General features: G+C 27.8%; 1 protein-coding gene across 2 annotated transcripts in view; it reads right to left on the bottom strand.

Annotated features, from left to right (window-relative positions):
- The window catches only part of LOC135925476 (suppressor of tumorigenicity 7 protein homolog), a 31,040-nt gene that overhangs the window by 4,235 nt on the left and 4,133 nt on the right, over positions 1–22,672 (bottom strand). The window contains exons 3-12 of one of the 2 annotated variants that reach the window (XM_065460818.1): positions 13,027–13,234; positions 11,277–11,420; positions 9,846–10,016; positions 9,163–9,241; positions 8,386–8,440; positions 7,807–7,936; positions 7,364–7,461; positions 6,991–7,105; positions 5,706–5,778; positions 5,455–5,557 (exon numbers count right to left, since the gene is read on the bottom strand). In XM_065460818.1, the coding sequence (XP_065316890.1) occupies positions 5,455–5,557; positions 5,706–5,778; positions 6,991–7,105; positions 7,364–7,461; positions 7,807–7,936; positions 8,386–8,440; positions 9,163–9,241; positions 9,846–10,016; positions 11,277–11,420; positions 13,027–13,234 (1,176 nt within the window). Of the gene's footprint in view, positions 1–5,454; positions 5,558–5,705; positions 5,779–6,990; positions 7,106–7,363; positions 7,462–7,806; positions 7,937–8,385; positions 8,441–9,162; positions 9,242–9,845; positions 10,017–11,276; positions 11,421–13,020; positions 13,235–22,672 lie in introns of both variants that reach the window. The other variant, XM_065460817.1, reaches the window with a different exon arrangement.

The raw sequence follows: 22,672 nt of genomic DNA on the forward strand, positions 1-22,672 counted from the left end.
TATCTTTATAATATTTTTTAATTAAAATTTCCGATTTAAAAAAAAAAATTTTTTATATTTTCTTTTTTAAATTTATAGCTAATTTTTACATTTACATGGAAAATTTTTTTTATTTAGAAATTTATTTCACAAATTTTTATATTTGAAACACATTGTGTGTTTTTGAAAATTGAGAGAAAGAAAGAAAAAAATTAACTTTTTTGATATATTCGATATTTTTTCTTCATTTTTTTTGTAAAAAAATGATCTTATAAAAATCAAAAAAATTATGGTAGTATTTTGAATAAAAAAATATCGTTATATCATAGATTGAAGTTGTTATAAGCAAAAACTGAATTATTGACGAAAGGGAGTTCTTGTACGAATGTTTTAAGAAAGTGGTTATTTGGTCCATACAATTTTGGGAAATTGGTTATGATTTCTAAATTTGACGCGGCACGAGGGTTTCCTTATCAAACCCTGGTTTTAAGTCAGATTTACAAGTTTCCGGTCCAAGCAGATCTCCACTAACAAGTCTATAACGTGGTTTAATTAAATGAACCCATATCGTCCATTCAATTTTATGAATCGTTGAGGACCTTTCTCGGTAGATGGAATATAGTGTCAATTTCCTAAGGTATTATCTGTTTTGTGATAATCTGGACTACATGGCAGAAAATTTGATGGAGACAAACCCCTCCAAAATCTACCCATACCCACACCTAAAAAAAATCCCGCGTCCTTCGGCCGCGAAATTTACAGATCTACGATGGTATAGTGATTTTATTTAAAAAATCTTATAATAAGCCACCATTTATAACCTTACAACATAATTCTATTTACAATCTTTCAAGCCTATTTAGGGAAAAAAATTTTAAAAATTTGTAGGTGATAATCAACTTATATTTAAATGCAATCTTTTCATAATTTGGTTGATATTCACTTTATTTTCATAAAATATATATAAGTGAAACAATTAATAATTCTATAAAAAAGATCTAAAATATTGTAAAAAATATAAGACGAATAAATGTAAAGAGGTATATTTAGATTGATTCCACATATCTACATTACCTTTTAATTAATTAAAAACATGTATTGTAAATAGAGCTATTATATAAAATCTTAGAATAAAATGAATTATAGTATATTTTGCATTGAAATTATAAAATGTTAAATTAAATTTACATATTTTAAAAGCGTATATATTCGCTGTGAAAAAGATACATTACTTATTTTATTAATAATCTGGATAACTTTATAGATGTTAATGCAAATTGTGTTATAATATCATCAATTGTAAATTTTTCAAAAACATCAATTTCGCTGGATATTAACATTAAATTTTCTAAAAATGGGTCCGAAATTTTATTCCGCATTCGAGTTTTGTTAATCTTTATTTTACTCATGGCTCTTTCGGCTGAACAGGAAGTTGTAGGAAGGGTTAATAAATATTTATAAAATAAATTTAAATTAGAATAAGAATTTAATTGATTTAAAAGTCGGTATGGTAATATAAAAGAATATTTTATCCATTTTTTTTATTTTGGTCATGATTTCGCTGTTGATATTTTCTTCGGTAGTTTGAACGTTTGCAATACCTTTAATTATATACAATTACAAATAAAATATCAATAAATTACTTTCATCGATATATAACGCGTCATTCTTTTTAACTTTCAAAAGATCTTCGAAAAAAATGATTGATTGAGACTCCAAATATAAAGAGCGAAAATCATTATATTCATCAACAATGTTTTGGACATCCAATTGATAAGTATGACAAATTTCGGATATTTGCCATCCTTCTATTTTTTCATTATCCATAATTCCAGCGGGAGTAAAAATGGATATTTGTGATAAAAAATTTAAACAATCATAATTAAATCGATCATTTACGTTGTTAAATATTGCATTTAGCACAGGGAAAAATATTTCCATTCTATATCTATAACAATAAATAATAATTTAAAATTTTTTAATTTATTCAACTTGTTGTTTTTTTGTTCAACATAATTATTGAATTCTGTTTGATCCAATTTGAATATTGATTTCATATTATACAAATCAGTTATTACATTATTCTTTTTCAAAAAACTATTAGATAAGGAATGGATTTTAAAAATATATTGTCTCCATTAGCTATATTTTAAAATTATTTATAGAAATAGTAACTAATATTAACCTTTTAGTCTTTGTAATTTATTGTATATTGTATTAATTTGGTTACCATAGCCAAATCATAACCAACTACCTGCATTTCAATACAAGCCTCATGTGTACATTTCAATATTTCTTTAAAAATTAATAGACTTAATATAAAATTTTCATCCTTAATTCTTGATAATAATCCATCGGCAATGGAAGAGGTGCTTGGGTCATTTGAATCTTTTAATTCAACTAATGATGCTAAAATATGTTCATAAACATCTAAAAAAATTTCTACAGATTTGGAAGATGATACCAATTTCTGAAAATATATACGTTTCATTAAAAATATTTTATTTACCTTGTTGTGTTTTTAATTCTTTTAAGAGATTTCTTGGACTTTCTCATTTGATATTTAACAAACACACCTTGACGTCTAACTCCATTCATAAAATTATATAACTCATCTAATATTCCCATTGCCTTTTCCATTTCAATTTTGCATCCACAAACATGAGCAACTACTAAATTTAGCAGATGCAACCTACAAATCTGTAGAAATCTTTTTAGATGTTTATGAACATATTTTAGCATCATTAGTTGAATTAAAAGATTCTAATGACCCAAGCACCTCTTCCATTGCCGATGGATTATTATCAAGAATTAAGGATGAAAATTTTATATTAAGTCTATTTATTTTAAAAGATATATTGAAATGTACACATGAGGCTTGTATTGAAATGCAGGCAGTTGGTAATGATTTGGCAATGGTAACCAAATTTATACAATATACAAAAAATAAATTACAAAGACTAAAAGGTTAATATTAGTTACTATTTCTATAAATAATTTTAAAATATAGCTAATGGAGACAATATATTTTTAAAATTACATTCCTTATCTAATAGTTTTTTGAAAAAGAATAATGTAATAACTGATTTGTATAATATGAAATCAATATTCAAATTGGATCAAACAGAATTCAATAATTATGTTGAACAAAAAAACAACAAGTTGAATAAATTAAAAAATTTTAAATTATTATTTATTGTTATAGATATAGAATGGAAATATTTTTCCCTGTGCTAAATGCAATAATTAACAACGTAAATGATCGATTTAATTATGATTGTTTAAATTTTTTATCACAAATATCCATTTTTACTCCCGCTGGAATTATGGATAATGAAAAAATAGAAGGATGGCAAATATCCGAAATTTGTCATACTTATCAATTGGATGTCCAAAACATTGTTGATGAATATAATGATTTTCGCTCTTTATATTTGGAGTCTCAATCAATCATTTTTTTCGAAGATCTTTTAAAAGTTAAAAAGAATGACGCGTTATATATCGATGAAAGTAATTTATTGATATTTTATTTGTAATTGTATATAATTAAAGGTATTGCAAACGTTCAAACTACCGAAGAAAATATCAACAGCGAAATCATGACCAAAATTAAAAAAATGGATAAAATATTCTTTTATATTACCATACCGACTTTTAAATCAATTAAATTCTTATTCTAATTTAAATTTATTTTATAAATATTTATTAACCCTTCCTACAACTTCCTGTTCAGCCGAAAGAGCCATGAGTAAAATAAAGATTAACAAAACTCGAATGCGGAATAAAATTTCGGACCCATTTTTAGAAAATTTAATGTTAATATCCAGCGAAATTGATGTTTTTGAAAAATTTACAATTGATGATATTATAACACAATTTGCATTAACATCTATAAAGTTATCCAGATTATTAATAAAATAAGTAATGTATCTTTTTCACAGCGAATATATACGCTTTTAAAATATGTAAATTTAATTTAACATTTTATAATTTCAATGCAAAATATACTATAATTCATTTTATTCTAATATTTTATATAATAGCTCTATTTACAATACATGTTTTTAATTAATTAAAAGGTAATATAGATATGTAGAATCAAGCTAAATATACCTCTTTAAATTTATTCGTCTTATATTTTTTACAATATTTTAGATCTTTTTTATAGAAATATTAATATGTTTCACTTATATATATTTTATGGAAACAAAGTGAATATCTACCAAATTATGAAAAGATTGCATTTAAATATAAGTTGATTATCACCTACAAATTTTTAAAAAAAATTTTCCCTAAATAGGCTGAAAGATTGTAAATAGAATTATGTTGTAAGGTTATAAATAGTGGCTTATTATAAGATTTTTTAAATAAAATCACTATACCATCGTCGTAGGTCTGTAAATTTCGCGGCCGAAGGCCGCGGGATAGTTTTTAGGTGGGTATGGGTAGATTTTGGAGGGGTTTGCCTCCACCAAATTTTCTGCCATGTAGACGCTGATCTGGAGTGACTCGTTTAACAAGCCTAATATATAAGATATTCTAACACTCATATCCGGTCAACCCGTCATAAAATGACAAGGTTTTTTTATAAGAAATGTTTGATACAAACATATTTGTAAAACAAAAACAAATAATTTTTTTTTACAAAATATCCCAATAATGATAAAATGCAGTATACAGCCTTGAGTGAAATATTAGATACTACTATTTATTACTATCACTGATGCGGTTCAAATATATATTTTTTTTTTCCAAATAAAAATTGCACTAGTTTGTTGTAATAAAATTTTAATATCAAGCCAGACTTGTGATTCATTCATTCGTAATAGTGAACTGCATCAGAGCTAATTTAAGATTGTCCAAAAAATTTTATAAAAATATTTGTTCGGCCCGGCTCGATCACCCAAACATTATTTGTCCGCCCGGCCGAATTTATTTAAATGTAGAAAAATTTAATATTCTTTAAATTCTAAAAATAAAAATATTTACAAATAAAAAAATAAGGGTGCCTTTAGTTTTTACAAAAATTTTAAAATGTATCAATTAAATTTTAAAAAATATTAGGCCCGAACCGAAATTATATTTTAAAATAGGACTTCGGACCTCGGGCCGGGATTTGCGGATAGTGCATATATTGTGGCGTCGACTAGAGCCAATGATATTGACTTCAGCTGACTTCATTCTATGTACACCTTTAATAAATGAATCGTTCAGTTTATCATAAATGTCATCGATTTACTTATTAGGGAGCCATTATATAAAATATATAGCGACTATTAAGAAACATGGAGTAGGCAAAAGAGATGTAATACATTATTAGTTACCTACCCTTACATTTTAAACCCGAAATCATTTAAAGATTCGAACAGTTGTGAATAAATTATTTATAAACTTTCGCTCACTCATATCTATCAAATTTATAACAAGAATTTTTAAAAAAAATATTTTGATAGCTTTAAAATATAAAATATTAACCTTGGGAACGTGGGGATTAAATTCTACAGCACGATGAATAGCCTCAACGGCACTCATCTCGGCATTGTTAAGACCCCTTTTAGAAGCTATTTCTGGGGAGAATCTATTTTTTTTGCAATTATGATTTATTTATATTAGTTGGATAGGGTGGTAAATTTTTGATTCTAGATTATGGGTATATAAAATATAATTAATATTTTAAATTGATTAGTTATTTTACACATGAAATTTACAATATTTCTTAAAATTACTTGTCGGAAATGACACGGGCCTTTAGCAGAGCGGCAGTGTAGCATATAGTCGCTGATTTAGGCATGCTGATATCTTTCGTAAAATGATAAATAAATAAAAGAATTATGAAGATTTAGTAATAAAATAATAAAAAAGTAATCTGTACATAACCTATACTGGCTTACACAGAGTTGTAGACTCGTTGTAGAATGTGGGAATAATTAATTCAATTTAACTCATAATTATTAGGTGCATTCTATTATTCATTGTCATTATTAATAATTATACATTTAAAAAATAATATATTGGTCATTATGAATTTTTTAAGATCAAAATCCAAAAATATGGTATTATTATAATTGAATTGTTTAGGCTAAACATATATACCATTATATATAACTTTACAATCAAGCGGGCATTGAACCACGAATAGCAGATCGGATATGCGTATAGCTATGGATATTATATATACTTCGCCGCGAATTCGTGCTAACAGTGAATGCAGAACAAGAATAAAGCATCTATTAGGATCTCCAATTTTTCATAAGATGTTACGGTAGTGGAATTTTCATATCTCCATTAGAATAATGGAGTTAGGAAGGGAATTGTTGACGGGGAAATGCATATTAGTATGTATAATCCAAAACTAATTCTCTGTCTTCCTTTAATGAAATAAGTGCTATGTCATTCTCCTGTATTCATGGTTCAGTGCCCAGTTTGACCTAAGGGACTATTTTTGTTTTCGCTTATAATTTTTATTGAATTTCGCAGATATGCTTCTTAAAATCTGAGACTATTTTTTTCGGAGCGTTTCGTATATTATTTTGAGCGTTTCATCTTTTTTTAATCTGAGCGTTTCAGTTTTATACCTGAGAAATTTGTATTTTTTTTTCTGGGCAAGTAAGCTTTTTATCCTGATAAAACAGGAGTTTTTTGTTTTCATATTAGTTGTCTTTTTTAAAAAAGAAACTTTTCGAATTAGATAACTTAACATTATTATATAATTACATTTTAAAAAAAACTTATTTAAATATTAAGTGTCCTTAGTGGGAATACAGATACTATAGACAATAAAATATACATGAAAAAAATTATAGTATATTTGCTTAATAATACAAATCGGTTATTATGTGTGCTAGGGAAAAGGGCGACAGGACAAAATGCCCTTTTTACCAAATTTTAACATAAATTAAGCTATTTTCTTTCTGTTCTTCACTTATAATATCCAATTTATTCTTTTTCTTTATATACCCCCCCCCCTCCCAATGCATATTTTATAAACATTATATATTTTTTTAAAAAAACCATCGTATTTGATGAGTAGTGCCTGCACATCGGCATAAGCTTGCATTTCTAACAAGACCTCGATCAGATTTTCGTGTATATTTAGAACGTTGATATTTGGGAATTCCTTGATTAACTTTTTTTAAAAAAAAAAAATATATAAAATTTTAATCATAAGAATACAATGTAAGAAAATGTATGTGGTATGTAAAACAAGATTAAGTTAACTGTGCAACAAATATTAGAAAATATCAAAGATGGAGTTACCTGCCTAGTGTTAATAATGATAGAAAACTTCATTTATTTTTTCTAATTTCTTTTAAACAATTTTAAAAAATACCCAGTAATTTATATATAATAGAATGTAAATATATTTTTGAGGATAAATTTATACATCTCTCATCATTTTGATGCATTCCTTATATTTGCCCAATTTTCTAAGACACATCGCCAATCTACGTCGAATGTAAACGCACAAATTCGTGTCGCGCCCTAATAAAGATATTGTTGATGTAATTTAACATTTTTAATAAATGAATGAATTTGATGATCTGTACATGTTGGAACTTAAATGGTTTTCTCTTCTGTCCTTCCTTTGCTGCTACCTAATTATTAATTTTCTTAATTGTCCCCCGCATGAATATATTCCTTATCTTTTTCCCATATATTCTTCATGAACAACAAATAAGGAGAAAATTTTTTCCTAAAAAAAGATATAGGTAGCAATCCATGTTTTCCCATTTTTACAGTTTTTAGATTTATATAGTGTCATTTGTTTAATATGTTAAATTTAGTGATCCTTTTTGAAAGAAACATCATAAGCGAAAATTATTTTACTCAAAGTGGATTCCGAAACAAGATTGTGATGACTGTGGCCGTGATGGTGTCCGTTGTTGCTTTGTTGAAGAGTAGATATCTTGTAGTTATTTTCAGCAAACTTAAGAGCCTGCCTCAGAATTTTTTCGGCCTTTGAATTATTTTTGTTTAAAAAAATAAAAAATTATATAGGGTTATTTTATAAAAAAAAAAGGAATGCAATATTGGCAGTATTTTGAATGAAACGTAGTTGAAAATTATAATTCTGGTTATTCATAAATGATCAAGGTGCAAGGTTTTTTAAAGGCCGATCAAATATATAATATTATGGGGGGGGGGGGGGGGGGTCGTTAAGGAATTAGAATAATCCAAAAAATATATATGTATAAAACAATTTTGGGGCTCCAATAGGGAAATAAAAATATATATATATATAAATTTCCATGATTCCATATTAACAATTGTAAAATAATAAATTTAAAAATTCGCGCCATTTTTTGAATAGCGGTGGGCCAATTTAAATATATGGCGTAATCTAGAGCCGATTCGGTATTAAAAATGTATATATCGTCAGTAACAACAGATATAATAAAATAAAACTTCAATAATGGTGGAGGCTTCTTCTTCGGCCAGTAAGATTAAAGCGGGAGGGCATCTATATATAATAATGGAAAAATTAAATATTTAATTTAAGGGTTAAAACGCTGGGTTCTGAACCCGAATTGGATCCATAAATTTAAAATCGTTTGGTTGGACATTTTGAGAACGCAGACCAAATATAGACCGATTTATGGGCAACCCATCAATCCGGGGTGATATGGACCCGGAGCGAGTTGGGACCTCTTTTAGAAAATGGGGTTTTGATTAAGTTACCATCATCAAAATTTCTTAAAAGCATCTATCAATACAAAAAAAAACCAGCTGATATTTAGAAATTGTGATTCACTTCTAAAAAAATTTTTTTTTATTAATTTTACAATCATTTTTATTATTAATATTGTTAAATACAAGTAACAATGTTTATTAATGGATTTTGTATTGTAGAAGACTTAAGGCTTAAAACGATATATTATATTATATTTAATATTAAATTGATGTTTTAAAAAGATATACAATGATTTTTATTTAATATTAAATTGATGTTAATTTTGTATATATACTTAAATGATCATGATTACTTTCACTTTTTTGTTTTTATTTGATCTTAGTTGAAAATAAAGAACTTAATTATCAATATCCTAATCTTCACGGTTTACACATTCTACAATTGATGATATATTGTTAACCTTCAATCTTCCGTAGTTATTCTATACAATCGCCCACAATTTATTATATATTATTTATTCTTGTTCATTAAATATATTTATTTTTTTTTACTCCGAATTTTTTTGGAGGGCGTCTTTAGCTAATTTTATCCTGGTAGCGGTATCACGTTCTCTCCAAGCTATTTGCATTACTGTTTTTTTTTAAAAAAATAATAAAACAATAAATATTTTGTCATAAATTTATGCGAAGAGATAAAACTTTATGATTTGATTTAAACGGCCTGGAAAGAACTTTACGATTGGTCATCCTTTAAATGTTTAACAAGAGAAAAGCAAAAAAAAGGGAAATTACATCGAGATTTTATCTAAAACTTCGTCCATTTAAATTTGCGTAAATATATCGCCCGCAGCACTGCGGGCCCTTCTGTTTTTTTTTAGAATTGTCCAAGTAGAGAAACAAAAACAAGAGATTTTCAGATTTTTGGTAAGGGACAGATATACTCCTAAGATAAAAGAAGGTTTGCAGTGCAGTTCGACGTTATCTAATAAATACCCTAAATAGTCAGACATGCTAATCTTCCATAATCTTATTCAAAATAAAAAAGGATCTTATTCAAGTAATAAAAGGATCTTATTCGATAATAAAAAGAATCTTGTTCGATGATAAAAAGGATCTTATTCGATGATAAAAAGGATTTTTATTCATTAAAAAGAAAATCGCTTAAGTGATATGATAGCAATGGATCTATGAATAAGAATGAAGGAGGATGATGAGTAAGTAGAATTAATAAAAACTTTCGTAATCGGATTTTCCGGCGTCGGAATCGCAAGTGAAAAAGGTTTGATGATCTTGGGCTGACAGGTTCATGTCGTAATATGTCAAGGGTTCACGTCCCGTTGCCGTATGATACCTATTATATTCGGCTCCCCTGAAAAGGTTAAGAGGGTTGCGCCATACTTTGCATTCTAAAATGATTTTTGTTTTGGAGTATTGCTAATTAATCAGTATGAAATGAAATTGAGCATTTATAAATCAAAACCTTTCTTTTTAGTCGAGTAATATTTAAAAATATAGAGATACAAATGATTTAAATTTTTTTATTTCAACAAGGATACAAAGTCTAATAAAAACAACAAATATTGTAATCCCTCTTTTCCAGAATTACTCTTGTTATCGCTAGTAACAAGCCGAAAAATATTTCCTGCAAGTAAATTCTGTGAAATATTTCTTTTTTTCTATCCAATTTTGAGAAATTTTTCGTCTTCAACATTAGTACCCACTAGGTCTAAAGGCCAATTACGTTGTTTCATTCGTATTTCACGAATACGATCATTAGATACGTATTTTAAGGAGAATATTAGTCTATGAATCGAAGAATTAGTAATGATCGAATACTAATTTCTCGGTTTTTAAATATACCAATCATTCTTTTCTCCCAATTTCGCTTATTAATAATAAATTAAATTTCATATATTTATGTTAATTGAAATTTAACACTTTAATTTATCAAAAAATAATAAATTAAGAAAAAAGGTTATTTAAATATTTATAATATAAGAATCTTATTCATTTTACACAAACGAGATCTTATAAAAATAATTAGTCAACTTAAAAACTTGGATATATTTTTTAAATTTAATTTTTTTTTTAAAAAAAAATCGATATTTGGTTTGTTTGCAAATAGAAAGAAAAAAAATAATTTTTATGACTAATTATAATTAAAAAAAAATAAATTAAATATTCATTTTTTTTTTTGATTTTGTGTATCATACTGCTGGGAAATTGTTTAATGTTCAAAGTTTTAATAACTGAATGTTTCACCTTAACAATATTGAGGTTGATGGGAAAGGAAATTTTTTAAACTACTAAAGAAATCTGATTAGATGTATTTTTTTTCTTCAAATCCGATTACTAAGTCATCACCATAATTCTAATTTGAGATACATTATCTAAAAATATCCGCTTATAAGTTGGGTTATGGATAAAAATCGGTTAAATCTAGAGTCGCGTGCGGAAAAAAAGAAAATCCGATAGGCATTGAGACTAGAGTTAAATTTATTTTCGGCTTTGATCAAAATTTAGCTTATATTTTCTAAAATAGCCGACTCAAAAATAGAGCAATTGATAAACAGGATAGATGCTATAAAGTCAATTTTAAAATAAATTAAATATCAAATTCTGCCTTTTACTATATAGCATACAACAATGTAAGTTAAATTCAGTACCATTAGTGGCTCCGCTGGACGAGGTAAAATTGCTACCACCGCCAGAGCCGGTAGTTCCCCCGCTACCACCCGTGCTAAAAGTTGTAGCGGACCCGAATATAGATATCGAATTACCATTCCCGTTGTTACTGTTCAAGCAATTACCTGTCGTATCGTATAAATCATCAATTAATTTAATTTTTTTTTCGCTCATTTAAACCCTACATCCAAATCAGCCGATTTAATTTTCGTATATATTAATGTATTAAAAGGCACCTGTCCAAAGTTTTTTTATTGGACAATTATATCTTAAAGTGGATAGTCCGTCAATGATATCCTTATTTTATAATGGATACATCAGAAATTTACCTTGATGAATTGATAGAGAAATAGTTCCTTCAATAATGAACAAATATTTGTGACATATTTGTAATTATACTAATTTTAAGTTATCGATTTCGTTAAATCTCAAAAAATGTCTTTAGGCTCTGTCCAAAACCCTTTATAAAAAAAATAAAACTTTCGCAAATTTTAAAATCGTAATGAAAATCTTAAGGTAAAATTTTTGAAATTTTCTACAATTATGTTTTGGATGTATTTTTATGTTTAAAATAACTTATTTATTTAAATTTTTCGATGCTTTGGACACAATGGCACAATGAAAAGAAATCTTTTCAAACTACAATTTTATATAATTGTATAAAATAAGGCATGCGCAAAACCGTCAAGATAAATGAAAAGAAATAATTGTTGCTATTTATCGTTATTTCAAATAATAATTAATCAAATTTCAAATCGGTGATTATCAAGAATATTTGCCCGGCCCAGTAGCTTTTCAAATTTCTGACATGGATTAAATAATTCGAAACCGAAATTCAAATATGGAACCTATGGAAAGGGGGAGGGGTTGTAATAATTTTAAATCATTTTACTGAGTGCCAACTTTGAGAAATCTGATTTGACCAAAATCATATTTCAGCCCGTATAGAGTTTACCCGCACACCTTCAGCTATTTTCGCCGTGAATTTTTAATAAACTACTTATTAATTTATACCAATTTTTTTTTAATTTTAATTTTTAAAAAATAGATAGTCAAAAGTTAATGGCAAAAATGCCCAAAATTCATATGGCATAACCCTGCATTCATAGTTAGCCCAACATTCGCGGCGTAGTATATAAAAATGAATTTTGATATTTAGCCGCGAATTCGGGCTGGTTGTTAATGTGGGGTAGGGCACTTAACAGGAATACATTTACCGTCGAATACTTTTTTTTTTCAAAAACAAAAATTGCCCTCAGTATATGATTTAAAAAAAATAAAACATGGATTCCAATAGTATTGTTAAATAGCTCAATTTAGCCAAGAAAATATTATGCAGACTTCGAGATTTCGTAATAGAACGTCCAACAAACCCTAGAGTAAAATCTCTAAGCTCGCGTAATATTTTCTTAACTAAAACCGAGCCGTTTAAACAACACTAGATTAGGTATCGTAATACGACATATTATACAGATCAAAGGATTTCAATCTTGAAAGATATTTACGACTAAAAATTACTGAAATATGTATATTTCATTTAAAATATTTGGTGTTTTTAAAGGTAAAATATCTCAAAAATCTTTCTTCCTTAATTTTTTTTTTTCGAACTCTGATATAGATATACTAGATTGTTAACGAAAAGTTAAATCAGTTTTGGACTTCTTTCCCCTTTTTTTTTCTTTTAGTGAATTAAAATTTTATTCTAATTTTTTTTTTAAAAAAAACCGTTACTGGTTCCATGCCCGTTGGGCAAATGATTGGAGTTCTGAACCGGATTATTGCTATTCGCGTTCGCGCCGGTAGAAGTCGATAAGTCTCCCTCGGTATCGTTGAATTCTCCCGCTCCGGAATTGGCCCCGAACCAGGGGGAGAGATGGTTCAGGGAAAATTGTTCGATGAATGAGGTGCCGTACTTACGGAAATACCACCATTCGAATATCTTAAATTTTAATATTTTTTTTATAAAAAAAAAAAATTATTCCAAAAACGAAAAAAAAAAAATCAACAGAAAATATGTCTTTTTTGGTTTTCTGACTCCTAACTAGTGTTGTTAAAAGGCTCGTTTTGAGCCGATTTTTAAAAACGGCTAATTCAATATTTTATTCAAAAAAATATTGCCTAAGCCTTGAGATTTCACTAATTGATGTCTAGACCTTTGTGCTATCTATGAGCAAAATCTTCAGGCTTGCGTAATATTATTCTAGATAAAATATTGAGTTAGCCGTTTTTAAAAATCGGCTCAAATCGAGCAGTTTAACAACACTACTCCTAACGATTAACGAAAGCGTTTTAAAGCAGCGTTTAAGAAGTGAACTAGGACGAGATTTAAGAGATCGAAACGGTGAACTCAATCATAATTAAATCGTTTCCATGAGTAGACATATCTCATGTTTTATATTTAATAATATAATTCGGAATAAATGCATATCTCATAATTATATTATTCATTGGACAGTATTTTTTTTAGGTTACGTTACGCTAACCAAAACTAACCAAATAAATAAACCGTTGTTCGGGAATCATAATCAAATAGTTAAACCCGAAACCGATAAAATTGGAATCGTAAAACCCGGGGCCATAACTAAACGGTTATATAGTCGAGCTGTAGTATTTTTAAATAGAGCACATCGAATATAAAACCATTTTGTTATAAATGCGTTATTCTTAATTTAAAACCATCCATTATTTTTAGAAATTGGTACATTTTACTTTTCCCGCGGTGCTATCAATAAGAGCAAAATCAGCATTTAGCTATGGTTAATAACCACCTGACCGAGGCAGACCGATTTTCAAGGCACTGAAAATGAAAAGAAAATCATCCCATTTCCTGCCCATATGTTATTAGTCGGACAGGGGCGTTTTTTGAAAATCGGCCTAGATTACAAAACCCGGATCGGGGCGAATTCAAAAAAATAATAATACATATTTATAACCGGTTAGAAAATAAAATCATATGATAGATGATTTTGCATATTTTTATTTCTCACAATTTCAATTAGCTTTTAAAATAATTTGAAAGGACGGGATTTTTTAAAACCCGACCCGTAAAATGATCAATATGTTTAAAATGGGACCGGGCAAAAAAATGCGACTTCTGTTGGGTCTCTACCAATTTCGATGGATTATAACGAAACCCTTAACCACTATGGAATATATGGGGATCGGGAAATCGATTTAGGATAGAAAGATAGCGAAGAAAATGACGTACAATATCTGATTTATTTAAATTTCTATTCGTCTATTTATAATCACATGACCTATCAAGTTTAAGAGTATTTTTGTTAAAAAACCCGATATAAGTCGGTTTTTAAAAATGGCCCTTTTCTATTAAGAAAACCCCGAAATGTGACAAATAGAGGTCCAAACCTTTCTGCCTATAAGCAAAATCGTTAGGCTTATAATAATAATATTATTTTGGCTAAAATCAGGCTTTTTAACAACACTATTCGACAGGTTCAATAATAAAAAGGAATCTAAACCCTATATTCCATATCCTCAAACCTTTGAATAACCCTAACCCTGCCTCCGCCTCGAATTCGCGTTAACTGCAACGCAGGGCAACCCATAGCTCCCTTAATTCTACTCCTTACTTCAGATACCTGTTTGATTTTAAGTATTTATTATCCCCCCAACTAAATAATTTCCTTCACTTGAACATTCCTTGAAGTTGAGCGATTATCAATAAATATATACATTTGTCGTTACAAAAAATAAATAAACATTTATTCGCAATTATTCTGTATTTTTTTTTAATCTTGATCACATTTCTTCCCACCTTCTGTTTTCGTTATACGAACTAAGTAATAAAATCAATTATCCAACGAGAGAACGTTTTATTTAATATAAAATAAATTCAATATTTTAATGTTTGGTAGGATTTCGATTGTGTTTATAAAATATAACCTTGTATAAAAAAAAATGTAACAAAGGATAGGTGGAAATGGAATTTTAATTTAGTTATTTTTGAAGGAAAAAAAAATGTTATTAGATTTTCAGTATTCTTCAAATATTCAAATATGTTACAATGCTATTTTTTTCCCCTAAAAATAATGTTTTGAAAGGTGTTGTTAAACGGCTTTTGATTTAGATCATTTTTAAATTAAGATTTTAACTAAAATATTATAACACAGTCTTCGATATTTCTTTAAGTTAGATGCCCAACCCTTTCAGCCATCTACGAGCAAAAATCTCCAGGCTCGCGTAATATTCTTTTGGCTAAAAATAATGGGTTAATCGTTTCGAGCCGTTTAACAACACTAGTTTTTGGATTTGAGAGTTATAATATTGCTCAAATTATTAATGCGCCCAAAAAGAATGGGTTAAACTTCGACAAGTATGAGTCCGGGAGGTTGTATCGTGACATGGGTAGTGGGAGGGGCACAAGAATGTTTTTTTCCTCGTTTATGTGTTTTTTTCCTCGTTTATGTGTTTTTTTCCTCGTTTATGTGTTTTTTTTTGTTTTTTTAAACCTCACTACATATAAGGTTGTGATTTTATGTAGTGAATAGGTTTGAGTTCGACATGACCTTAATCTTAAACAAGTACTCGGACATATTTTTTAGCCGGGCCTAAATTTTTGGTGAAGATCTATAATACAGAGAATCCGTACAAAAAAATATGTATAGACGTCATAAAATTTACATATTTTTTTTAAAAAAAATGTATTAATAAACCGGTAATAAAAATAATATTTTTGATCATATGATCACGTGAGAAATGAAATGCTCCGTCTGAGTATAACTGAAAAGTTGCTTACGTTGACAGAGCAAATTTTTAGGTCACATGGTATGCTTTTCATTCGTCACCTACATAAAATCATAAACGAAAACATAAAAAGTTGACAATGACACCGAGGCAAATAACCTCAAGTAAATCCCTTGACTCGCATACATGTTCTCAGAAGATCAAGAAACAAGGTGAAACGTAATATATCTGAAGAACCGGAAATAAAAACGCTAAAAGCAGGAAACATTCTACAAACGCAGGTGCCAGACGTTTATAGACGACGTTTTTGAAATGTTTTAAAATTCCTTACATAAATTTTGATCGATATTTTTTTTTAAATACAAAAAATGCCAAGGAGATGATAATTTTTGCGTTACAAAAAAAAACAAAATTAATTCGGAAAAATTAATGAGAATAAAATTGAAATTATTAATTGATTATATTTTTTGTTTAAAAATAAAATCGATATAATTTATAGGTGCGTGTATTTTTTTTTGATATGCTAGTATAGGAGTTACAAATTTTTTTTTAAAGGTTGAAAATTAATATTTTTTTTTACCTCCTCGAAATTATTAGTTAATCCTATAATTTTTAAGGATTAGACACTACCCACCCCCTCCCGCCTAAACAATATTTCATTTTTTTTTAAATTTTCTCAAAAACGCGATACAATTTTTTGATTTATAAAATCGCTAATGATTATGCCAAAAAAAAGAGGAGATTTAAAAATAAAATGCAATTGAATGAATGTAAGGATAGAAATAATGAAGAAAAAAAATTGCAAAATTATCGGAAAGGAAAGATTAGCGTGACAAAGCTCGTCGAATGTATAATAGTGAGACCAAATTTAGCGTTTTGGAAAAAAAGGCAAACTAGTTTGTGTTTTTATAAATTTTGATTAATTTGCAACGACACAATTTGAAATGCGCAAAACGCAAACGCTCAATTAGTTCGCTATAATACAAAACAAATACCAGACAGATAAACTTTCGAGATAAAAATAAGTTGGATTGACAAAATGGCCTCTATAGCCTAGGCGTAACCGTGTGGAAAATATAGCAGGAAAACACTCCCACTCCCAAATTTGCGTTTAAATAACATTTTATGTTAGTAAAAAAATTAATCCTATATTCCCCTTCCCCCCTCAAATAAAATTGTTTGTTTAAAATCATACGTGTTCGTGCAAAGCAGAGAGGGCCGGGCCGTATTTTAAATTTTTAAAATATACCCGGACCGGGCCTGAAAATTTTTTTTTTAAAATACCCGGGCAGGGCCGGGCCGGGCCGTATTTTTTTTAAAAAATTTATACAACATGAATTATTATATTCGTCAATTAGATATGGTTATAATGATTATATATAGTTATGATTAACATAATGTTTGGTGAAAGTTATCACTAGCTAACACTCATAGTATCTATTACATAATAAAATTATAGTTTTCCTGCCATGGAATAAATACGCAAAGGATTAAATACATTATTATATAATATATAATATATATGTTATATTTTTTATTAAAAATATCATTTTTATTTTTTTTATAAATACATAGTATTTGTAATATATACTAAATATCTGTTTAGAATAAAAAAAATAATATCCAGAAAAATATTATGCAAGCCTGAAAATTTTGCTCATAGAAGGAGCAAAGGTCTAGACATATAGTATCGAAATTTCGAGGCTTACTCAATATTTTTCTGGCGAAAATATTGAGTTAGCCGTTTTTAAAAATCGGCTCAAAACGAGCCGTTTAACAACATTATTATATACTTGCTTATTAAATGATAATACTCGCCGAAAAATATGACAAAATACGAAATAATGAATTTTTTGAATATACCAGATCGAATATAATTTTTAAAAATTCCTAGCCGGGCCTAAAAATATTTTTTTTAAATCTAGGCCGGGCCGGGCCCCCAAAATTTTTTTTTAAATATTCGGGCCGGGCCTAAATTTTTAAACCCGGGTCGGGCCAAGCCGTAAAAAATTTTTGAAAAAAAAATCCGGGCCGGGCCTAAAATTTTTAAACCCGGGTCGAGCCAAGCCGTAAAAAATTTTTGAAAAAAAAATCCGGGCCCGGCCTAAAATTTTTAAACCCGGGTCGGGCCAATCCGTAAAAAATTTTTGAAAAAAAAATCCGGGCCGGGCCGAAAATTTTTTAATCTGGGCCGGGCCGGGCCGTACAAATGGTACCTCTGCAGGTCTCTGATGCAAAGTTTGATTGAAAAAATAAGAATGTTTTATCAGTCGTTCTAAGATAGAGCACTTCAAAGTGGGCCCGAAGACTCCCGGGTTAATTTTTTTTTAAAATTGAATCGGCCAGGAGCTTGATTATAAAATTCCTAAACATGTTAGCGGCAATGTGTTATTTTTTCAACTTTAATCCATATTTTAATGGCGTTTTTTTTTAAATTTAAAAATCGGATTTTACCGGAAATGTATTCTATTATGTTTAGAATAACTACCCTAAGAATTTTAAAAAATCTTATCATGAAATTCTGAACTTAATATAATTTATATAAATTTATCATAGATTCTTCATATAAATTATAAATAACTCAAAATTTAACGGTAAAATTATCTACAATTCATATGATAGGTATTCAAAACATTCTGGAACATTTCGGTAAAATTATCTACAATTCATATGATAGGTATTTAAAACATTCTGGAACATTTCCGGTAAAATTATCTACAATTCATATGATAGGTATTCAAAACATTCTGGAACATTTCCGGTAAAATCAGATTTTTAAATTTAAAAAAAAACGCGCTCATTTTATGACTTAAAGTTGAAAAAATTAGACATTGCCGGATAAAACATATTGCCGCTAACATACATAGAAAAAAAACGATGTTTTCTATTCATTTATTAGAAAAAAAAGATTATTTTAAATTGCAATCAATTAATTTTTTTATTATTTCATTAAACATTCATAATGCATTTCGGACCAGGTTCTGACCTAAAAAAATTGAAGTTGCGGATATTCTGAGATGAATAACGAGAATAAGAGGATTTGTATTGAATAATATGAGTTCAAAATACTATGTAATAATAGATCTCCATGATTATTATATACTCATATGTAATATAGTAACTATATTGGTAAAATGCAAAATAAAATTTAAAAATAATTATATTTAAAATCAGCTGACAAATCAAATTACCACGCATCTTTTTACGATAATATGCTATATGTATTTTTTAGAAGAAGCTGATATTAGACGGATAAAAATTAGTATATGCTCAAAAACATGAATATTCATACGAGATATTTAGTGAATTAGCCTAAACCTATTTGGTATCTGAAAAGGTTTATTTTTAAAAAGATAAGGCCCAACAAGAATTCCGCTAAATCACGTGATTGTAAAGGGTTTTAGTTTTGATACGCTACCGATAAATAATACCTTAATTTGACCCTTATTTTTTTAAAGTTTGTCGTCGTTTGCCGAAGTTTGATAATAATTTGAAAATTATCATTCAAAATTTTTAAAGATTTAGGTTTCTTTTAAAATCTAAAAAACAAATGAAAGAAGTGAAGGAAGGAAATAAGAAATGAAAAAAACAAGGAAGTACAAGAAAAAATAACAAAATAAAACGTCTCTCAAAATAAGAATTAGTGGTAAAGGTTGGCATGGCTATGCAAACAGTGATTTTTTTTTGCCCGGCATGTAAAATAGATTTTCAGAAGTCGTCCGAGCTGATTTCTAATTAAAAGTTTTCACTTTCTTTCTTTCTTATATTCTTTCTTTCTTTCTTAATTTACTATTTTATTCGTAAACGGCATTGAATGGAAGTTGTGAGGCCGTGTTAATTCTCAGATTATTTTTGAAACTTATTTCTGTTTAGCATAGGATATTCAGATTATGAGCTCTGATGACACCTAAATAAATGTTTCTTGTTATTTATCATATTTTTTTGGTATTAAACAAAGACGTGGTAAATCAATTATAGCGTCTCTTTCTTTTTAAGGCAATTTAGAGGAAGCTAGAGGGCCAAACAGATGGTTGTTTAATCAGCGCATTGGCATGGCCTAAGGGAAAATTTATAGTAAACGCGTATGTTCAAGTGGTGCGTTATTTAATGTCGCGTTATTTAAAAAACCAAGCCTATAAATGGGCAAATATTGAGCGTTATGAAGAACGATATGAGAAAATTTGATTAACGCTATGAAGAATCATAATTTCGATGACGTTAAATAAAGCAACGCTTGAACATAACGTGTTTACCATAAATTCAGGGTAAGGGTCCTAATTTCATTATCATTAATATTTGTTTTAAAAAAAAGAATACATCTTTCCAATACAAAGTGGTAAAAACATAATAACATAAAATAATTAGATTAGTAAAAAGCATTTCAAAATTTATGCAACCAAAAATGATATGCAAAAAAAATCGTACTATTTGACTTATTCTCTGCAAAAAAAAGAACATTTTAAATATTTACTTTAATTTAATCTAAAAAGAATATATAGCTAACTCTACTCATATTTGTTTACAAAATTTGTGATCTCCAACCTCTATTTTAATTTTAAGATATAGGGCGAATTTAAAGTATTTATGTTCAGACCGTGCATTATTTAACACAGAACAAATAGGTATAATTTATAAACATGGAGCGTTATGATGATAATGATATGATAAAATTCAAAAAACATCGTTTAATACAAAAATTATTAAAGCTATAAAGAATCAGCTGTCATTTCGTTAGCGTTAAATAATGCAATTGAACATAAAGCGTTTAACATAAATTCAGCGGGCCTCATTTATAATAAACGGGTTATGTTCAAGAGGTGAGTTATTTACAAAATCAAGCCAATAAAAAGTTATAATTTATAAATATGGAGCGTAACCCTGCATTCACAGTTGGCGTGAATTGGTGAAATATATTAAATATGATATGAATATAATAACTTTATATCAATTTTTTTATACTTCGCCGCGAATTCACGCTAACTGTGAATGCACGATCCCTGCGTTTACAGTTAGCGCGAATCGTGGGGCAAATATAAGAATTTTACATTCATTTTATATATTTCGCCGCGAATTCGTGCTAACTGTGAATGCAGGGTAACCGATTAAAACGCTATGAAAATATTTGATGAACATATGTTGCGATGCGATGATAAAAAAATATTCGATAGGATTTTAAAAATAATAGCGAAATTACATTATAAATTGTATTTTTTTTAAAGTAAAAGATTATTTTTATCAAATATTTGTTATAAGGGAGAAAATATATTTTTATTAAATATTATCGCTATGAAGAATCAGCTTTGATTTCGAGAGTGTTGAATAATGCAACGCTTGAACATAATGAGCTTACTATAAATTTAGCGTTAAGCCGCATCTATAGTAAATGGGGTTTGTTCGTGTTATTACAAAATAAAGCCAATAAATAGGTAAAAATTTATAAATATGGAACGTTATAATGATAAAGCTATGATAAAATATACTAAAATGTTGAGATGCGTTGATAAAAAATATGCGATATGTTTATAACATATGATTCTTCTTAAATATCATGTAATATAATTATCTCTTTTTGCTTTATATCAAATGTGTTTTTAAAACTGTAATAACGCAACGCTTGAATATAACCCGTTTACTATAAATGCAGCATTAGGCTATGGTCATACCAAGAACGTTCTAGCTTTTTTTTAAAAAATGAGCGTTTGGTAGTCATAAATAAAAATTAATACAAATACAAATATAGTTATGACTTATAAAATTACACAGGGCAGTTTTTAATTATAATTTACTTTTAAAACATGGAAAATAATTAAGAATTTAATAAAGTCAAGTAAGCAGACGATAAAAAAAATAATTCTAAAATGTGCGCAAGTAAGCACTCGAAATATGTGAGAAGCGACATTTTGGTAAACGCTTGTCTTCATTATGCGCCTTAGCTTTTATAAAATTTTACTATGCACCCTTTTTTTTAAAAAAATAAAGGTAACATAATATTGATTAGGTAAGAGCAAGCGTTAATTTATAATATAATAATGATTATTTAATTTTTACAAAAAAAAACTTTAAAATCATAATAAAATTATCTTAAAAAAATAGATGCATCTCGCTATCTCAACATGGAAAATATTTACCTTTTCTTTCTATTTTATTTTTTAAAATACAAAATATTACATTTTAAAAAATCAAACAGTGAATAAAAAGATAAATAAATATGACAATATGATGTTCTTGTCATCTTCATCTATGATATCTATTTTAGGTTAAAATATAAGAGCGATATTGTACTTATTTTTTATTGTAGTATTTGGTAATAGGGATAGGAATGAGGAGTAAATTTCCGTAATTTTCCGAGTAAATAAGAATTATTATAATATTAACAAATAATGCAAGAATCTAGCAAATCCTATATAACTTGTGGTGTATTAAAATATATTTTAAAAAAGTGATAAGGACCTTTTTGGGGGTATATTTTTATATATTCATTAAATTTATAAAAGAGAAACAGAAACAATATATTCAAAGTTTCTTGACTTATAAATAGAATTAAAAATCTTTTGAAAAATAATACTTTAAAACACATTAATAGACTTACCTATTATAGTAGATGCCTTGAGTCAAATCAAAACTTGGATTCATTTCTATAAAGAAAATGCAACAAAAAAAGTCCAAATAGTAG

Source organism: Gordionus sp. m RMFG-2023, chromosome 2 (genome assembly GCF_954871325.1).
Source record: "Gordionus sp. m RMFG-2023 chromosome 2, tfGorSpeb1-WG-v2, whole genome shotgun sequence".
NCBI classification, from domain to species: Eukaryota; Metazoa; Nematomorpha; class Gordioida; order Chordodea; family Parachordodidae; genus Gordionus; species Gordionus sp. m RMFG-2023.